This window comes from Pteropus vampyrus, unplaced genomic scaffold, assembly GCF_000151845.1.
Source record: "Pteropus vampyrus isolate Shadow unplaced genomic scaffold, Pvam_2.0 Scaffold60, whole genome shotgun sequence".
NCBI classification, from domain to species: domain Eukaryota; kingdom Metazoa; phylum Chordata; class Mammalia; order Chiroptera; family Pteropodidae; genus Pteropus; species Pteropus vampyrus.
Window position 1 is genome coordinate 5,614,690 of NW_011888841.1, and position 13,032 is coordinate 5,627,721.

At 32.8% G+C, this 13,032-nt stretch overlaps 1 protein-coding gene across 3 annotated transcripts in view; it reads left to right on the forward strand.

Annotated features, from left to right (window-relative positions):
* The window catches only part of BRINP3 (BMP/retinoic acid inducible neural specific 3), a 253,015-nt gene that overhangs the window by 201,704 nt on the left and 38,279 nt on the right, over positions 1–13,032 (forward strand). For all 3 annotated transcript variants that reach the window (XM_011360868.2, XM_011360869.2, XM_011360870.1), the window contains one exon: positions 3,200–3,422. In XM_011360868.2, the coding sequence (XP_011359170.1) occupies positions 3,200–3,422 (223 nt within the window). The remainder of the gene's footprint in view (positions 1–3,199; positions 3,423–13,032) is intronic.

Genomic DNA, 13,032 nt, shown 5'->3' on the forward strand with positions numbered 1-13,032 from the left:
GGAAAGTATTCGGTTGATATACACTTCACAGACATTCATTTCCAGATTACATGAAGTTAGTTTGTTTTCTTTTTAACTGTATTCTCCGCACGAAGTATTTGCCATTTGAAAAACAACAGTACTTTATCTTCTACAAAGCTTTGAAAATCATTGTAGGACAAGGTGTTACCTGACATGCCTAGTAGTTGCAATTTATTTTAGTAGTTATATCAAACACTAGACTTACATAATAATTCTAATGTGTCATTCATATTTCTTTTTTATATTCTATAAACAGGAATTTTACTAATTGCCATAAAGGAAAGAAAAAAATCTCCACAGGGATATTTCCAGGGATTCTATTGCCTTCTAAGTGGAATGAATTTCAGACACTGCAGATGTTATTCTAACATTTAAAATGTTTTATGTCATTTGCCATTTTTTTAAAAAAATAAATGAAAGGTTTACCCATATTTCCTCTCATAGGCTGAAACATCTGTATGTTCTGTGCACAACAGGTGTCCAATAAAAGTTTGGGTGACTGTCAGTGGTGACTGCTAATGACTTCATAATGAAGTAATTATTCAAGTGCTATGCTAAAACTGTGTTTCTTAGGAATTGCATAGTGATGGTTTTCAGCTGACATACACTATTACATAAATTTTGATAAAATTGAATAAATTTTATTTTAAAATATCCTTTAACTTGAATATAATTCACTGATTTGAAGACTTGCAGAATGCTATTATAACAAACAATGAAAATAATTAAAATATGCATACCCATGAAACAATAAAGGCTTATCAAAAGTGTTCAAATAAAAGATGACAATGAAATGAATGATTAGTTTTCAAAGTAGAGTCATCTGCTCTGTGAATAATCCAAGGAATGCTTTCCAATTTCCATGCATCAGCTCCTTTATTCAAAAGAGAAAAGCTCTCGAAAGAGACATATGGGACCAAACAAAATGTAGGGTACTGTGAAATTAGAATTTTAAAATGCTTTTCTTATTTATACCCTGCTTATTTAAAAAAAAAATGATTTGAAGCATAGCAAATGGATATATCCTTAAAAATCTTTTCTTGGATTTTTATTTTTTTTAATTCCATAAAAAGTTTTTCTTTTGTTTTATTTTCCTTCTTCTGGTAAAAGTCTCTAACTGCAATGTCCAAAAGATGCCAGGGCTCTGTGTTGGTTGTAGAAGAGGTAACGACCCCAATATTCATGAATATAACTTTCTGTTAATTGTTTAAAAAAGTTATATTTTTTAGCAATGATGAAATAGTTGGGATCTGAATATTGAAACAGCCCTAATACACAAAATAGATAAAAACTAATTGCTCTAAATATGTATATGAATTAATGTGGTTTACTTATTAGATATGAATGGCATATTTTAAGAAATTTAATGATAATGAGCCTACAAGGAACAGATATTTATTTACACACCTTGCCCATATTCAGTTGAATACTAATATCTGTAATAACATGTGAAAACTGCTTTTGAATTCGATATTTAAAAGGAAGAGGGAATTTAAAACAAGTATTCCTACATAATAGAATTTTTAAGTTACATGGGATTATCATCTAGAACTTTCTATCTCATTTACAAGGGATAAATTTAAGGCACAGAGAGGCTGAGGTTTAATGCGTACTCAATAAGTTCTTTATGGGTAGAAAAGTGACTAAAATGTGGTTTGTCTCATTTGCCAAATAATATTTGTTCAGCCAGTGAAAACACTTTCCATATCTCGTGGTTGGTCTATGTGTCTATGTGGAGTGAACCCAGCCATGTACTTCATGGAAATGCGTGTGACGTGATATTCGTTATGAAATAAATCTCTGAAACAATTAAAAGTCCATGTTTTGAGTCTTTGTTCATATATTTTAGTTGAAAAAGGAGAAATGAGTAAAAGGCTCAACTATCATTTTAATTCTGGTGTCATGGTAAAACATATATAGTGTAAAATTTGACATTTTAATCATTTTATCTGTATGATTCAGTGACATTAACTACATGTATAGTGCTGTACAATCATCACCACTAACTTTTTTCCAAAAAGTTGCCATCACCCCAAACAAGAATTCTGTAGCTATTATACAATATTTCCCCATTTCCCTATTCCCCCTCCCCTGGTAAATTCGAATGCATTTTCTGTCTCAATGAACTTGAACTATTGTAGCTATTTCATATAAGTGGAATCATACAATATCTGTCCTTTGTGTCTGGCTCATTTAACCTGCATAATATTTTCAAGATTTATCTATGTTGTGGCATATATTAGAACTTTATTTTTTTATGGTTGAATAATTATTTTATGTGTATACCACATTTGGTAATCCATTCATTCATTGATATAAAGTTAAATTGTTTTCTATCTTTTGACTAATGTCTTGACTGCCTTTTGATTTTAGACAATTAATAGATCTTTTAGATTATTATTTTATTGCAGCATCAAGTTTTGTTCCTACTGTTTGCTAATCAGACATTTGAAAATAAAGCGATTTCAGATATAATTATTGAGAGAAAAACAAAAGTCAATACAGGAGCTTAAATTTTTTTTAATTTTTTCTCTTTAGGGTACATTTTGGTATACATAAATATGTTTATGTATATATGTAAATATGTATTCAGCATACATAATAGTTTTAAACTATTATTCATTACAAATTCGAAATGGTTAGTTAAAGGGAAACAATCACAGTACAGAGTTGAACATTATAAATTTCTACTTAAAAAGCTTTCTTTTTCTTAAACATTAATAAATCTATTTTGTTATGACCATATGTTCTGTACTAAGTTAATAAAAAATTCTGAAAATATTTCTTTGACATAAAATACTTGGAAAGGATTATCAATACTAATGGTAAAAATGAAAGGTGGATGAATGACCATTACCTGTGTAAGAAATTTCATTCAAATAACATCAAAAGGAGAAACAGGAAAAAATAAGTTCCACTTAATTTTCTGTCCAAACTTCCCAAACTATTTGCTTTAGCACAAATTATCATCTTACATGAAAGTTCCAATTGAAAGGGAACAAAATATAAAATAATCTTAAAGCATCAAAAAATTTTTCCATCTTTCTATTAATCTTGCTACTCACAAATAATAGATTATATTTATTTGTTTAGTAATAACATGAAATGCGTTTTGGGAAAAAAAATAATTGTTTTGAAACTAAAGTTATTAAATTTTAATATATTTTTTTTTCCCCAGATGAATTCAAGTTCTTTATGAAAAGACTGCCCCTGAGTTATTTCCTCAACGCATCTACCATAATGCATTTGTGGACAATGGATTCTAATTTTCAGCGCCGGTATGAGCAACTGGAGAACAGCATGAAGCAGCTTTTCCTAAAGGCGCAGAAAATTGTACACAAGCTCTTTAGCCTTAGCAAGAGGTGTCACAAACAACCCTTCATCAGCCTGCCAAGACAAAGGTAAGGCATGCGTGGTGACAGAGACGACTCAGGACGTTGTTCTCCCGGTGAGTTCTATTCATTTCTGAATGCAGATATGGTAATATACACGGCACAGTATTATTTATATTATTAGGAATAATTCAAAAATGACATTTAAGTTTCAAAATCATAAACTGTAGTTATCTTCCAAAGGAATACTCCAATGAAGAACACGTAAGCTAAAGCTTCCTAATTTTTTCTTTTATTATCAGAATCAAGAAGTCATTCTAATTTGTCATGAGTTTGAGTCAACTAGCAGTTGTATTACAGTGAACAGAAAAACACAAAGCCTTTTGGTTTTATCGTAAGCATAGGAGATAAACAGGACCACACAGTTAAATTTCTCAACAAGTAATTTTCAATTAAAATAATTTAAAGTTTATTTTCTTTAGTGCTCAGAGTACCATAAGCCTTATTTAGAATGAATCTGATAATTGCTGTGGAAGTTGCTAACAATTTATGTGAATGATGGCAGAGTATTAATATACTATCCGAACTAATTTTGAGAAGCATAGTTTCTGGATTTGCTATTTTATGACGTATTGACCAGTCAGTGTTTATTTATTTGAAGGCAGATTAAACATACATCAAAATGAAAAACGAAGGAAAAATATAGAACTATATCATGAAAATATGCATTTGTACCTGTATCTCTGTTATAAAATGCTTAAATTTTGACTCTATGATTAAATTATTAAGCGGAGAACTCTATAATCATAGATTTTTTTTTTTTTAACTGGGGAAAAAAACTTGAAAGTCTATACATTTTTAAAAACTATCTTTTAAAATAAGTCATTGCCATTTTCGTTTACAATTCATTAGATTTTGGGCTATTCAACATTTATGCAACCATCACCACTATCCAAGTTGAGAGCATTTTCATTATCCCAAAAGAAACCCAGTGTAGATGAGTGGTCACAGCCCGTAACTCATACACCCAGCCCTAGGCTAGTAATCTCTAGAAATTTGTCAAACCTGCTCTTTGTTCCTATAGATTTGCTTGGTTTCTACATTTCATGTAAATGCAGGCATATAGTATTTGTCATTTGTGACTGTGAATGCAATCATACGGTATTTGTCATTTGTGACTGGCTTCTTTCATTTAGCATAGTTCATCCATGTTGTAGCATGTATCAGTAGTATGGTCTGTCACACTTTGTTTATTCATTAGTTATTTGATGGACACTTGGGTTGTTTCTACTTTATGGCTAGTATGAATAATGCAGCTGTGAACATTTATGTCCTTTTTAAATGTGGACACATGTTTTCAATTTTCTTGGGAATATACCTAAGAGGGAAATTGACAAGTCATTAGGTAACTCTGTTTTTAACATTTTGAGGAGCTGCTAACTGTTTTCAGAGTGGCTGCAGCATTTTATGTTTCCACTGGCCACAAGCGACAGCTCCAATTACTCCATGACATCGCTGACAGGTGTTATTGTCTGTCCTTTGACCACTGTCATCCTAGTTGATGCGAAGTAGTATCTCCCTGCGGTTTTAATTTTCATTTCCCTGATGACTAATGAGGTTGAACATCTTTCTATGTGCTAAATGTTTGTCCTGTATCTTCTTTGCAGAAATGCCTATTCAAATGCTTCACCCATTTTTAAATTGTTTTAATTTTTATTATTGAGTTGTAAGAGTAAGTTCTATATGTGGATGCCAGTCCCTTACCAGTCGAATGAAATGCAAATATTTCCTTCCATTCTCTGAGATGTTTTTTCACTTTCTTGGTCCATCTTTTCTCCACCTCCCCACCCCAACCTCCCCGCCAGGTCAGTCTAGCTAAAGTTTGTTAATTTTGTTGGTCTTTGCAAAGAACTTATTTTTGTTTTCTTAATATTATTTTTATTCTTTAATTGATTTTTTTCATTTTAACTTTTATTTTCCTCCTTCTGTTTGCTTGTATCTACTGATTTTCTTTTTCTAGTTTTGTAGAGAGAAAAGTCAGTTTATGATTAGAGAACTTTCATCTTTTTTAATATGGGCATTCACAGCTATACATTTTCCTCTAAGCACTGCTATAAGTTTTGTTATTTTATGCACCCCGTAAGATTTCATATTCCTTCTATATATAAGATATATATCAGTCTGCATATTTCCAAGTAACATTCCCAAATAGAGAATCGTGCGGATGGGAAAAGGCATTGTCACTTAATTATAATGAACCTTATGCTTCATGTGTGGGTTAAATACAGTTCGTAAACCACTGAAATATATGATTTTACCCTCAAACAAAATAGGAAATAAAGAGGATGAGTTGGTTTAGGAAGCATATTGATGATTTTGGTTATGAACACGCTGATTTTAAAGGTTCTGCTGTTTAACAAGTACAACTAGAGCTGGCTATATATATCCGAAGCTTGGGGAGATTTAAGCAAGTGGCATGGCAACTGAGGGTGCTCGTGAAACCACGAGGTATGACGGTGATATCATGGAAAACATACAGATAGAATCCGAGGCCATGTTTAAGGGGTGAGTGGAATAATGGAAACTGTAAACGAGAAGATAGCAGGGTATAATATATCACATGAACCACATTAATTTCTAGTAAAAAAACAATTTTAAACATAGAAATGTGCCATAAAGTAAGATTTGTAAGGCATATATGAGAATATGAAACAATTCAAGTTGGATATATATAGAATAAATAAGCAACATAAAGATGTATTATTTGGAACAAAATTTAATAATCTAGAGGAATTACTATTTGATTTATTTAGTTCAGAAGTTTTGGAAAACAAAGATGCCAAATTTTCTTGACTTTCTTTTTTTAATTTACCGTAATTCCTGTTAGCTATTACTCATCACATGGACACACAATGCAGACTTCTTCTTGCTATATGTATTTTACTGAATTTGGATTTTTCCCATGACCTTTTTTCTTTTACTAGGAATGTGAGATTTTTCTCTCTATTTTGCTTTTGTTTTCCCATTTTAATAGAATAATGTAAAATGACATTAGGAAAACAAAAACAAAAGTAATCTAGTGTGTTAATAGGATACAGTGGAAGAAGAGTTTGGATATTGGTGACGCATGTTTTCAGAAGCTTTGAAAGAGGAAGTGTCTAAGCAGTAACAGTGATTTACTTCCATTGGAAATTCTGTTTTATTGTCCTGCCTTTATGGCATTTTTCTCAGATTAAAAAAAAAAAAAAATCATCCCACCGTAAGAACTGGCTTTAAATATCTGATATTCTGGAATCTTGAAAAATAAGCAAAAGGAAACATAATGAGACCTGCAAAATGCATCTTCACGAATAAGATTATTTCCTGACACTTCCTGCATGATAGCAGGCAGGTTAAAGTTTTTCTTCATAATGTAGTTTTTCTTTAGAATTCTTCCTTTCTGATAAAGCATGCCACTTAGATTAACCCTAACAGGTTGGCACTACCAACAATACTCACCTCTTGAATTCATTTGACATCAATCCTCTTTCTTAGTTGAGTAAATTCTGAAGCCTGTAGCAATCTGGCTTCCTCGAGATAGTGAACCTTTATTGCTATCTTAAAACTTTTGAGATAAGCAACAGTGACACATTCACACCATTAAAGCAGTTATTGAAAAGCATTTGTGTATAATTTCTAAAAAGTAGCTCAACCACATTCTACTGTGCTGTCTTGTTTTACTGCCAGAACAGCCAAGGATCCGTAGAAATTTTGCATTTATGGTGTGTTGGTAAAGGTTTAACAACCAACTCTCTAGGGGATAAAAACCCCTGATTTATAGCATTTACCAATTTTTGTGGTATAAATATTTCCATCATTGTCAGTCTTAGGCAGCCAGTGTGATGTCACTGGCCATGGGGTTGTGACTAGATGTGCACAATGGTTTCTTCTGGGACAATACGCGCAGGCCGCAGCTAGCCGTTACAAACTGGCAGACGTGTTTTTATGTGACGTCTCTATCAGTAAGGCCTGGAGATGTGAGGGAAAGAATTGAGTAGCTAGCCACTTCTTTCTTTGGTGCAGGAATCCTGTCCACAGCAGGTGGCCGTGAGGCTGGCATGTCGCCTCAACGTGGGGCAGAACACTCCAGTATTGTTTGAACCCCTGTTGTCGTCCGACCCCTTGATCCGGTGCACTTCTCTTTCTGTGGCTGTCATCCAGCTCGTGCTCTAACTCAAGCGTAACTTTTTGTCCCGTCTGGGTCCCCAGGTAGTTTCAGCTTTAAAATGCGTGCAGGAAAACTGGATGTTGTAACGTTTTCATGGGGAGCAATCTTTGAGAATATGTATCACCCATATCCGACTGACAGAAATAATGTAGAAAACACCTTTGAAATCATGTTTCCCCCTCTTTAGCTCCTTTTCATCCCCTTTCAGCCTACTTTCTTCTCTTTCCTCTTTGTTGACTATCCAGTTTCCCTTTCAGCCTTCCCTCTTTATTGACCTTTATTTTCTTTAATTTATTCTCTCTCTCTCCACTGAAATCTTTCTATAAACTTTGTTTTTTTAAAAAGCAGAGTGAGCTGGTGTTCTCTGAATCCCAATTTTCATCTTCTCATCAATCTTCTGCAGAATAGTGCCTCCCTACCTTGGATCAACATTCTTTTTTAATGCATTAGAGAATTACAAATAATAGATTTTATTCCCTTTTCAAATTTTTTTATACTTTCAAATACATGGCATATCTAATTATCCTTCCAATAATTTCCTCTTATAGCACTAGCTAATTTGACTTAGGTTTCCTTCACTTTTAACAACAGAATCCCTTTCTAGTAGATATAAAATCTAATAAAAATCTGGATCCATTTTTAATATGGCCTGCAAGCAGTAAAAAATGAAGTATAAAACTGTGATTTGCCTGTGGTAATAAATATCTGCAAGCTGGCATAAAGCTTATTTGAGATAGAGCGAAACCCTCCAAGTCTAGTTCAGTAAATTTGTTTGCTTTTTAGTTTAATGGTTAATTTTCTAATAGTTAATTTTGCCAAAGTGTCTGTATTATTAGAGCATACACATAATCATGCAATGCACCATTATTACACAATGTTGAGAAAGGCAATTTGGGAAAATATTGGCTTGGGGAAGGGGACAATGAGAAAGCATAAGTTGTTGCCAAGTCTTAATGGTGCATTATATAAACTAATAAAGAAATGCAAATGTATAACATTAAATGCAACAATATAAGGTAAATATAGCTATTAAACAGTGGGGAAAAAATCACATTTTGCTTGGCATATAAACAAAGTGTGAAGATGGATTGCAATTTCCTAATTTATAAACAATAGAAATATGGAAATGAAAGAATTTTAATTTTCTATCAAGATATCTTTATAAGGAGTTTTCATGCATTCAATAAAAGGGATTGTGGATTATAATTCTTATTTTGTATTACATTATGCAATCTTGGCAAACAAAATGATTTTTGCTGTTTTTTTTTAATAATGAATAGAGAAAAATTTTGATTAGATGAAATAATTCATATGTGATGTTACAGTATTTATGCCTAGGAAACATAGATTAAACATGCTTAGGAAAGGCATGTACACCTAAGAAGCAATTTTTTAGACTACTGCCATCTTGGCCAGAATACTTATAAGGTTAAGATTATAGATATATACTCTGATCCAGAATAGAAACGTTAGGGTGGGGATGTATTTAAACTAACCCATTTTAATGACCTTTCGTTTTAATCCTGAGAGTCACGCTGCATAAGATATTAAGAAAATACTTTCTCTTGTTTGGGAGAGGTGGATTTAAGAGCTCGAGGTTCTTCCCATTTACCTTCCCTGACTCACTTTATTATTTTTTAATTTTATTTTATTATTAGTTTCAAGGATACATACAGTACGTCAGTTCGACATTTATATAGCTTATGAAATGATCTCCTTGATTGCTCTTTCTCCTCTCTGGCTCTACACCTAGCTGTTACATTACTGCTGACTGCCGTGCTTTCCATCCCCATGACCCTCTAGCAACTACTAATTTGTACTTCTTTAACCCTTCACTCCTTTCTCCAGCCCCTCAACCCACCTCCCCTCTGGACGTCACCAGATTGTCCTCTAGATTTATGAATCTGATTTAGTTTGTTCTTTTTGTTCCTTAGATTTCGCCTATAAGTGAAATCATATGGCATTTATCTTTCTCTAACTTATTTCTCTCGGCGTAACAACCTCTAGATTCATCCATGTCATTGCAAATGGTAGGATTTCATTTCTTTTAATGGCTGAGTAATATTCTATTGTATATCTGAACCATAACTTTCTTTATTCAATCGTCTGTGATGGACGTTTCCATATCTTGTCTATTGCACATAGTGCTGCCATAAACAGAGGTGCATAGATCATTACGAATTATTGTTTTGGTTTTCTTTCCATGAATGACTCACTTTATTTTCATGGCTCTTTGAGCTTCAATTCCAGCCGTGCCCTTACCTCTAATCTTAACCCTTACTCCCCGGCCTATAATCCAATTCAGAGATTTTAGTTGTGCTGAAAGCTCACTGTTAGAACACTTACTCCTAAAAGTGTGTATTTATTGAAAATTAATATTTTTATTACTTTATAGTAGACTAAAAAATCCACTTTAAAATGTTATTTCATCAAATAATTCTCTCCTATATGTTGTACATACTATTTATTTTATATTCTGTGTCATACCTTTTAGTTCATATCTGCTTTATTATTATTGTTATAATATACCATAATCAATCCAAACAAAGTTCTTGTAAATATATAGTTTCAAGTGTTGTCTTTGTGGTTTCAAGTATACAATGAAAACCATGATTGGTGGTGGTAGTACGAAATTTAAAGAATTATTTGGTGTCAAAGGATCCACAAATTGTGTAATGTAAATCCTTAAGTTGGTCAACTGCTTGTAGGTAATTTTTCATTATGTATAAGACTGTGACAATATAAACATCATCCGTATCTTTGCAAAAATTAAAATCCAGTAACTTTAGCTATTCACTGCTTCCTGAGTTCAGAATCCATGGCTAGTGCGTCAAGAGAAATGTCCCAGGTCCTTCGCATCTTCACACTGGCCTTTAGACAAAGAGAGTAGCAGTGAGCAAAAAACACATTTTGTCCAAATTCATCATTGAATCACAATACTCACAGTATACTAATGCACCGGTTTAAACAACACCCCTCTCAAGTTAATGCTTAAAATAAAAACCGAATTAAAAGTCTTTATAATTTTCCTAGTGCAACTTTCACTTTTACTTACACATTTTATCCTGTCACTATTCTCATTTTACCATCATGAGTAAAAGAGGAAAATTGCATGACAAAGTGTTCCAACTTCATAGCACCAGGTACGGTCTTCAGATGACCAGTGCAAAAATCATTCGCTGCTTCGTGTGATGTCAGAGTTGCTTTTCCACTATCTTAGTGGCAAACCCTCTAGCAAATAGCAAACTTTTTCATCTCAGGACCCCTTTATGCTCTTGAAGATTATGAAGAAATCTAAAGAGCTTTTGTGTATGAGGACAATAAATCTATGTATGTATGTGTGTGTATGTATAGATGATAGAAGATAGATATGATAGATAAATATAAAATCTCCATATAAATGTATGTATATACATGAATCTATACACACATTCATACCTATTCACCATAGTAAAAATTAAACCATTAATTTTTAGACATGCATTTATTACTATAATTAATAAGCTCATTGCATATTTATACATACGCATTTAAATTCGAAGGATTTTGCATATTCTTACTATTAAAATAGATGAATTCTCATAGTTGTTTCTACAATCTCTTGTAAATTCTAGATTTGTATCCTCACACAAATTTATTGTAGAAGTGAGTATTGTAATATATTTTTCAAATAATTGTGGAAATATTCACAAGAATTATTTCTTTATATTACACACAAAACTCAATAAGTCAGACATTCTTAAAAGTTAGTAGTAATGTGAAATTTAAAACTGTGTGATTCACATTTTGAAATCGCTTATATTAAATTCTTTCTTCTAAATGGACCTTCTACCCGTGCATACAAAATCATGCACAGGTCATCTAGAAAATACTGGTTCACTGAGTTATGAAGATCTTCTAAATATCAACACATATTATTCATTATACTATAGCCAAAAAAAAAAAAAATCCCTTTCCTTAATATCGTCATTGGATTTGTGAGGGAAGTCTTTATGTATTGGAAAGCTGTCCATCTCATAGTGGCAGATACAGGTTTTCCAAGATTCTAATTTTCCCTTGAAGGCTAAAATTTCAGCATTGATATTAAATAGGTCAGTTGTCTCGTATTAAATACATCGATATGTCTTGAAGCTTGAGGTGATAGGTTCATTTCTTTCAGTTTTGACGACAGATCTGCCAGATATCCAAGTGTGAATAATCATAGTTTGTCTGTCAATCATTCCTTCAAGTAAAAATGTTTTGCATGAAAAAAGTGACGCCATCTTGCAAATGAAACAATTGCACTGTGCATGGCCTCAAGTCCACCATTCTAGTTCAATGGGCAGCACAAGTTTTGCATTCAGATGCCCATTTTATTTTGACATAAGGATTTGAGACACAATAACCTTTTTTTTACTGCTTCACCAAAACATGTTTAAATGAAACTGGCTTTCTTTTTGTTCTGCACGTATGTGGCAGAATGACATGTGCCTACTGTATAGCAGTCTGGTCCCATGGCTGTGATTTGTGCTGAATCTTCAGCAATAGTTGGCCCACCATTGCTTTGGACACCATCGATGCAAATCTCAGATGTAAGTGAAAAGAATGCATGGAACTCTGAGTTGGGTCCTTAAAGGAAGGGTGAACGCATGCTCTCCCTGTTCTTCCTCCCCTAGCTAAACTGCAGATGTGATGGCTGGAACTAAAAATCACGACATGAAGAAACTTGTTAAGAATGGTAAAGCCCAATCTCTTTGAAGTTACCGTATCAGTCCTGGGCTGTTTGCGGTTTCACTGTTATTTGAGAGAGGGATAAAATTGCATATTTTTTTCTAAGCCAATATTACGTGGCTTATGTTTCCACAGCCAGCTTGCATCCTAACTAGTAAAAGGACCTTACCGAATGGTCTGCAAATTTTTAAAAATTGCACAATTTGTGATTTCATTAAAAATGGCTTTTATATGATTAATGCAAGGGACTTTTGCTGAGAGCAGTTTTATATGAATGAAAGTGTAGGGGAAAGTCGAGATATGAATTTTCCTTGCATTTCTGTGTTACAGAAGAATTTTTTAAATTGTCGTTTTATGTTTCAGCCACTTCATGATGACTCACTGGCACATGCTAAGTAATAATGAGACTGGGCATTTAAAGAGCTTCATATTTAGGTTTCTTCAATGTGTTACTGAGAAATGTAGACTATATAGCAATTATAAAGTACCCAGCAAAGGGTAGGTGCTGAAACAATGATTATTAAATATTTCCAAAACAGAAAACACTATTTCTTATGTATAGATCATTTCTAATATATTAATGAACTTTCTGCAAAATATGTTTTCATGTGTTTCATAGTCGGAATTCATCATGAAGATAATGGCATAAATGCTATAAGAAACTCATTATTGTGTATAATAATACATAGAATAACACATAGCACACTGGATTCTGATTCAAGGGAGCCAGGAAGATAAATTTTCAAAACGGAAAAAAAAAAA